The sequence below is a fragment of the Peromyscus maniculatus genome, chromosome 2, assembly GCF_049852395.1.
Source record: "Peromyscus maniculatus bairdii isolate BWxNUB_F1_BW_parent chromosome 2, HU_Pman_BW_mat_3.1, whole genome shotgun sequence".
Classification (NCBI taxonomy): domain Eukaryota; kingdom Metazoa; phylum Chordata; class Mammalia; order Rodentia; family Cricetidae; genus Peromyscus; species Peromyscus maniculatus.
The window spans coordinates 143329038-143336877 of NC_134853.1; the positions used below are offsets into that span (position 1 = coordinate 143329038).

At 48.2% G+C, this 7840-nt stretch overlaps 1 protein-coding gene across 1 annotated transcript; it reads left to right on the top strand.

Moving 5' to 3' along the window:
• The first annotated feature begins 7 nt into the window (after positions 1 to 7).
• On the top strand, positions 8 to 7632 carry Snip1 (Smad nuclear interacting protein 1). Its single transcript, XM_006980057.4, has 4 exons — positions 8 to 312; positions 1463 to 1565; positions 4717 to 5306; positions 6194 to 7632. The coding sequence occupies exons 1-4, from the start codon at positions 101 to 103 to the stop codon at positions 6456 to 6458; spliced, it is 1170 nt and encodes a 389-aa protein (XP_006980119.3). The 5' UTR covers positions 8 to 100; the 3' UTR covers positions 6459 to 7632.
• Positions 7633 to 7840: the final 208 nt, after the last annotated feature.

Below are 7840 nucleotides of genomic sequence, written 5' to 3' on the forward strand. Positions count from 1 at the left end.
GCAGGCTGCCCGGAAGCAGAAGTGCAAAGGTCGGCCCGTCACTTCCTTCGGCTCGAGTGGCTCAACGGACCGTGCAAGTGGCTCTCGGCCGGGCCGCAGGATGAAGGCGCGGAAGAGCGAGCGGGAGCGAAGCGGCCGGCGGCGACACCGGGCTGACGACGCGCTGGCGACCGTGGTGGTGAAGCAGGAGCGTCTGAGCCCCGAACCTGTCGCGCACCGCCGGCCCGATGCCCCAGCCGCTAGCTCGTCCCCGCCCGCCGCTGAGCCGGGCCGCGCCGGCCACCGCGGGAGTCGAGCCCGGGGAGCGAGCCGGTGAGAGGGACGCGGCCGGGATGGCGCGGGGCCCGGGCGGTGTGAGCGACGCAGGGGGCAGAGCACCTGTTGAGTTGAAACGAGGTTTCCCCGCCTGCCCATGGTGGACGGTAGGAATGTCTTTCCACTTGCCTGCCGCCAAAGAGTGCCTCAACGTTGGGTCTTGGCGACTTCTTCGCAGCACTCATTCTCCGATGCCTCCGTACAGCATCGATTTACTGAGTGCATAGTGTGGGCTAAAGATCAGTTGAGGTATTGGGCCACATGGTGAAGAGAGACGGTTTGACCCTGGCGAAATTGGGCAAGCTCTAACCCTAAGAAGGAAAATAAGTAGATTCAATTAGTGTTAAGGATCAGTTAAAACAGTAATGTGGTAGTGAGACGTTGAGTGGAAAGAGGAGAGGGCTCGTACAGAGGTGCCATCGAAGCTGAGACCTGACCTATAAGATCGACCCATCCTCTTGAGTCAAGAATCTTAACAATCCAGGGAAAACCCAGTGTCGTACGTCGGGCATGCTTGTAGTCCAGTAGTGGGGATGCTGAGGCGGGAGGATCTTGAGTTCCAGGCTGGGTTATGTAGACACACACACACACACACACACACACACACACACACACACACACACACACACACGAGATCATGACAGAGAAAAGTATATAAAGACTGGAGTGGAATTGTGTTTATTTTAAAAGTTGAACCAAAACAGCCAGTGTATCTGGAATTGAATGATGAAGGAGGAGCATTGTAGGCGGGTAGGAATGACGTGGGATGGAGGACAGGGTGGGGCCCTAGGACCTGCCCAGGGATTGGATGTGGTTGTTGGAGAAGGGAGTGTATTAGTGAGAAGGAAAGATTGACTTCCTAGACAGTGGTGCCAATTAGTAGGATGACAGACTGAGAGAAGAAAGGTTTTTGAGGCTTTGGGGTTCAAGAATTAGGTTATCTAAGTGAGAAGGCTTAAGCAGGCAGGGGTGTGTGTGTGTGAGAGAGAGAGAGAGTTCGGGAGAAGTGACTAGGAAAGTGGAGGCCTGACTCCATTAGTGATCTCACAAATGTGTTGTGTTTAGTAGGCGAGCCTGATCCTTGAAGCTAATTTATTTGGGGGAAGGGCCATTGAGGTAAAATCCTGTGTACCATGCTCTGAAAAAGGTCCCCAGCCAAAAAGAAAAACAAGTCCTCAGGGAGAAGAAGCAAGTCTCCACGGACTAAGAGAAGCCGGAGTCCTCACTACTCCACGGTCAAGGTGAAGCAGGTGAGTGAGTGGGCAGGAGCCTCGGATAGGAAGTTCAAATCTAGAGCTGTTGCTGGACCCAAAGAGGGTCTGCACCCATGTGTGTACGTGTTTCCTTGTCCTGGCAGTGGGTTTTCCTAAAAACTGGATATGTGTGTGCGGTTGTTCTACATGAAAATTTAAATATGGAGGAAATTATTGATTTGATTCTGATAACTCTTTGTCAGGAATAATACAGAGATGTACATTTCCTTGTTTCTCCCAATGGTAACTTCTCACCCAACTGTGGGCAGTATCATAGCCAGGATCCAGACATTTCACAGCTATTGAGATGCTATTCCTGTCTGTCCTTATCCTTCCTTACCTCCGGGCCTCTTCTCTGTTTCTCATGTCTTGGATGCACATGGTTTATGGTCCTCTCTAAAGCAGCCCAGATGGCGCAGCTTTGCCCTGTGAGTGCCCACCTACTCCAGGACCATTTTTCAAAGGGCATTGTTATTTTACTCCACATTGAAAATCAGTCAGCATGTCTGTCATTCTGCCAATACCATGCTGACTCAATTACCACATTTAAATAATAAATCTTGGAACTGAGTGTCCTGATTCCTTTCACTTTATTCTTTCAAAAATGATCTTAGCTGCTCTAGTTCCTTTGTCTGCATCTCTGTCTGCATCTCTGCAATGTTACAACAGTCTTGAGTGTGTGTGTGTGATATATATATCTTGTTCGAGGCAGGTGTGGTGGTGTATGCATGTAATCCTACACTGAGTCAGGAGGATCACAAGTTCAGGACTGGTTTAAAAGCTCGGTGAGCTTTTCAAAAGTGACACTGTCTCAAAAGTAAAAAGGGCTGGGGCTAAAGTTTAGAAGTAGAGTGCTTACCCGGCCTGAATTCCACTCCCATTACCATTACGTGTGTATTTATATCAATGGAATATTACTCAGCCATAAAAGGAAGAAAATTGTGACACATGTTACAAGATGTCTGAACCCTGATGACTTGCTTAATACACCAGGTGGAAAAAGACAAAAATGGTGTGATTGCACATCTTTGTAGTTGAGACAGTAGATCTGCTGCTAACTAGGCCAGATTGCCCTGAAACTTGCTTGGTAGGTAGCATAGGCAGGCCTGGAACTCTGTTTTTTTTTCCAAGACAGGGTTTCTCTGTGTAGCTTTGTGCCTTTCCTGGAACTCACTTTGTAGCCCTGGCTAGCCTTGAACTCATAGAGATCCTCCTGGCTCTGTCTGCCGAGTGCTGGGATTAAAGGGGTGGTTTATTTATTTATTTCTTATTCAGTGTTCTGCCTGCATGTATCTCTGCAGGCCAGAAGAGGGCACCAAATCTCATTACAGATGGTTGTGAGCCATCATGTGGTTGTGGGAATTGAACTCAGGACCTCTGGAAGAATAGCCAGTGCTCTTAACCCCTGAGCCATCTCTCCAGTCCTAGAACTCTGGTTTTTTGAGACAGGGTTTCTCTGTGTAGTCCCGGCTGTCCTGGAACTCACTCTGTAGACCAGGCTGGTCTCAAACTCACTGACCTCTACCTCCCGGGTGCTGGGATTAAAGCCGAGAGCCACCACCACCTGGCTAGGCCTAGAACACTAGATTCTCCTGCCTCGGGCTCCTGAGTGCTGATATTATGGGTGTACCATCAATCAGACTCCACCAGTGATCTGTCCCCTCCCCTGTGCAGATAATTTCTCTTCCTCTCTAGATCACTTGGTTGGCATGGAACCCTGCCTCTGCCTCCGGAGTGCTGGGATTAAAGGTGTGCGGCCCCAGGCCCTTCTCTTTTGATAGTAGCTATTCCTGACCTTTTTAGTTTTGCTAATCTGAGAAAATGTGTATTCTTTTAGCATTGATGCTCTGGTTCCTAGTGAGATGAGTGTTACTAAGTGTTAGCTTCTGGAGACTGCTGTTAATAGGCTTTGCCTGCGACTGCTTGCCTTACTGATTGATTTCTCATTGGTCTATTTTTGTTGTTTTTTCCAGGCAGGGTTTCTTTGTGTAATAGTCTTGCTGTGTAATAACCTGCTGGAACTCTGTAGACCAGGCTGGCCTCAAACTCACCGAGGCCCGCCTGCCTTTGCCTCCTGAGTGCTGGGTTCAAAAGCATGTGCCCCTACCGGCCGGCTCTCATCGATCTACTGGTGTGTGATGTGTATTGTGGTTTTTGCCAGGCTGATTTTTCAATGTGTCTCCATTTTGTCAGAAGTTTGGAAACTGCCGAGTAATACCTTCTTGTAGGTTTCTTGAGGCTTTCATGTTTCTGAAGTTTATTCCTAGATGTTTGAATAATCTTTCTAATTGTTGAAGTTGGAGCTTTTGAAATTATTTCAGATTCCTTTTTGACTTATGAGGAAGTTAACTTTTTCCTTTACGTATCTTAAATGTGACCATTCTAAAGTTTTCTTTCTTCCTTTCTTTCTTTCTTTCTTTCTTTCTTTCTTTCTTTCTTTCTTTCTTTCTTTCTTTCTTTCTTTCTTTCTTTCTTTCTTTCTTTCTTTTTTTTAATTCCTTTTTTTTGGGGTGGGGGCTGGAGTTTCAGGTAGCCTAAGCTGTCCTGAAACTCACTCTGTAGACCAGGCTGGCTTCAAACTCAGTGATCTGCCTGCCCGGCTACTCTGCTATTTTCTACACATGCTGCCTTGTGAGTTTGCCTGCAGATGACTGAAGGGAATATTATTTCTCCTTCTCCTATCTGTGTCAGCCTCTTGTTTTGAGGGCTCTGGATGTGGGCTTGGGTTATCAGGCCTTTATTTGAGGAACAGCATGGAATATCGAGTCTTAATGGCCCTCTAGGGGGACAGAACTACTACCACAGAGAGTTTTGTGTGGATAGGAATTTGTTCTGAATACCAGCATCCAGGTCACAGATGTGGTGTTGTGTTTTGGAGATTTAATTATTTTATGTGTGGGTGTTTTGCCTGCATGGATGTTTGTGTACTATATAGATGTAGTGTCCACATACGCCACAAGAGGGCATTGGATCCCTTTGAAGCTGTAGTTACAGAGGGTTGTGAACTGCTATGTGGATGCTGGGAACTGAACCTGGGTCCTCTGGAACAGCAGTCAGTGCTCTTAACTGCCAAGCCATCTCCCAGCCCTGGCAGCTTATTCATAGAGTTGAAGCCATCTTTCCTTTACTGAATACATCTTAATTTCAGGAACGGGAGGACCATTCAAGGAGAGGACGAGAGGATCGGCAGCATCGGGAGCCATCAGAACAGGAGCAAAGGAGAGCTCGGAACAGTGAGCGTGAGCGAGACCGGCACCGGGGCCATTCCCGCCAAAAGAGGAGCTCTGATGAGAGGCCTGTCAGTGGGCAGGGTCGGGATCGAGACAGCCAGAATCTCCAGGCCCAGGAAGAAGAGAGGGACTTTCATAATGCCAGGCGCCGGGAGCATCGCCAGCAAAATGAAGGTGCTGGTGGTGAGGCTCACGAGGTGATCCCTCGTCCTGCTGGTAATAGAGGCAAAGAGGTGCCTGTTAAAGAAAAACCAAGCTTTGAACTCTCTGGAGCACTTCTTGAGGACACCAATACCTTCCGGGGTGTGGTTATTAAGTATAGTGAGCCCCCAGAAGCCCGGATCCCCAAAAAACGGTGGCGTCTCTACCCCTTTAAAAATGATGAGGTGCTTCCGGTCATGTACATCCATCGGCAGAGTGCTTACCTTCTGGGTCGACACCGCCGCATCGCCGACATTCCCATCGACCATCCCTCTTGCTCAAAGCAGCATGCAGTCTTCCAGTACCGGTAGGTAGACCAGAGGGAGAACTGGAAAGGGAGCTGGAGTGAGTGTCTCGCTGTGTGTGGAAATGCAGAAGAGCCCATTACCGTTGTATCCAATGAGCTGGGCTGAAAGAGTCTGGCAGCCCTTGAGTTCTCTCTTACCGTTTGTATGAGAGTCTTGAACTTGATATCAGAAACCCAGATATTAGCCCCTACCATTGTGGTGGTGCAGGCCTGTAATCCAGGTCTTAGGAGGCCAAGCAGGAAGATTGGCCTACCCTCTAGGTATGGGCTATGTACCAAGACCCCATCTCAAAAGAAAAAGAAAGAAAGTCATGCCCCACTCTGGACCTGTGTCCACCTGCCCCCCAGGGCTGTAATGAGGACCAATAGAAGTAGAAGCCAGAGTCAGAATGCCAGGTATACCTTGGCTGAATCTGCTGCTTGGACCTTACACCTTTACCAACTGATCATAAACACTTCCCTGAGGAAACAGGACCAGTGTTAACATCCTCATCTGACAGCCAAGACTGTCAGCTAATGGCAGTAAATGATCTTCAGAGCAGAACTCGGTCTCCTATCTAGCCCTTGACTCCCAAGTCCTAATTCTAATGTTTTTCCCCCATTTGGACTGGTGCTAAAATAGGTGTACAGCATTGGGGAAGTATATTAGTAGCCCTAACAAGAGGCCTTGAGCTCTACACTGGGATCTTGCATGGCCCTCCAACCCCGCCTACCACTTCCAGCCAGCTCTACCTTTCACTTAGGTTTATTTAAACTGCTCCCAGTTCCCCTATCCAGGGCAGTACTTCCCTGTGACCTTCCAGGTCTAGAGCTGTAGCAGAGAGCTTCAGAGGAAATGGTCTCTGGTAGGACTTGGCTCATGGGCTTCTCTCCCTGGTCTCTTCTAGGCTTGTGGAGCACACGCGTGCTGATGGCACAGTTGGTCGGAGGGTCAAGCCCTACATCATTGACCTCGGCTCAGGCAACGGAACCTTCTTGAACAACAAGCGAATTGAGCCACAGAGATACTATGAACTGAAGGAAAAAGATGTCCTTAAATTTGGGTTCAGCAGCAGAGAATATGTCTTGCTCCATGAGTCTTCAGACACCTCTGAAGTAGACAGGAAGGAAGACGAAGATGAGGAGGAGGAGGAGATAGTGTCTGACAGCTAGCAACTGAGGAGCACCCCCACTATTAGAAACCCTTCCTGATGGAGGCCGTGGGGTTGACTCTCCAGCGCCTCTTCTTGCCTTAAGTCTTTCCTCTGTTGCTGCCCAGCTGTCTTGCAGTATGAGAACTCTCACCTCGTGTTTTGTTGAACTTGGCGCAGCAGCCGCCTGCCTGTTGGCGCTTGTTTTCAGAACAATCTCACCAATTACAGCATGTCGAGTTTCGGTCAGAGTGTGTGGCTGGCTGTAGTGGGCACCTTCCGAACTGCTGCACAGGAACATGATGAAGCCCTCGGAAAGGGGATTGTGGCTTGTTCTCTCTGTACAGTTTCTTATTTATATCGTCGTTGAGCTTTGTGGACCAGGAGTTTTTGTTTTGGGGACAAACCCTGGAGCAGAGAATCTCAGTAAGCTTTGGGTGTCACCAAAACAACCTCCAGCATATACCAAAGCTTTGACCCGGGTCAGCTCTTGAGTCATAGAAGCTGATTTTGCACTTCGTTTTGGGGGGGTGACAGTTTACCACATGACCTCATTATTGACTGTCTAAGCTAAACAGACACTCTACAACGCCTGTGTAGACATGACTGTGTAGGGAGGTCATGGCTTCTACCAGTGGGTGCTGGTGTCACATGCACTTGGTTGTGCAGCTGCGTCCTGTGAGGACTCCTGATTCCCCATGAAACACGGACATGGCAGTTTTGATCACCTGGTCTTTTTCTTCAGCTTTGCATTTTTATTCAGATGTTACCTCTCTTTTCTCCCTTTGAGAAACACACTGACGTTGACTTTGTAGCAGGGGCCTTGCTGTGGCCTAAGGTCCTGTGTATGTGTCTAAAGGAGGTTTGTAGCTTCTACGTTTCTGTTTCATCTTTGACCATGTGTTTGTATTTACTTCCCAAGGGTGGAAAGCTAGGGGCAGCCCAGCTTCTGAATGAACTTCCCATCTGGGCTCTGTCTGTGTAAGTAGGAAGTCATTACTTACAGTGTGTGCTTGTAAATGGTGTGTTTCAGAGCTATGTGCTGATCTTCATATGACACTGTTTTGTGATAGAAATAATACCACATGATAGGCAAAGGCCTGTCTGCATTTGGAGAGCAGGTTTTCATTTATATGTATTTTTGAGATGTAAAAAAAATAAAATTTGTAAATATAGCCCCATTTTAGAGGGTAATACTTTCCTAGCATAAAGGACTTTTATTCATAGGTGTGTTTGCTCCTAAAGGAATCTTTGTATCAGTGTTTGAGGTTAAAGTGTATGTGTGTGTAGGGAATTGGGGAGAGAGACCCAGAAGTACTGAGGACAGGAACCTCATATCAGCAAGGAGGGCATGGGTCAGTGGGATCGCCAGTGCCTTTTTGAACTGTCGGGGAAGGTTTGTGT

What these genes read in the sequence shown, in the direction of transcription:
- Snip1 (XM_006980057.4), top strand. Translation starts at nt 101, where the DNA reads ATGAAGGCGCGGAAGAGCGAGCGGGAGCGAAGCGGCCGGCGGCGACAC. An exon ending in CGAGCCCGGGGAGCGAGCCG is followed by an intron (nt 313 to 1,462) that starts GTGAGAGGGACG and finishes GCTCTGAAAAAG; the next exon opens with GTCCCCAGCCAAAAAGAAAA. An exon ending in CCACGGTCAAGGTGAAGCAG is followed by an intron (nt 1,566 to 4,716) that starts GTGAGTGAGTGG and finishes TCTTAATTTCAG; the next exon opens with GAACGGGAGGACCATTCAAG.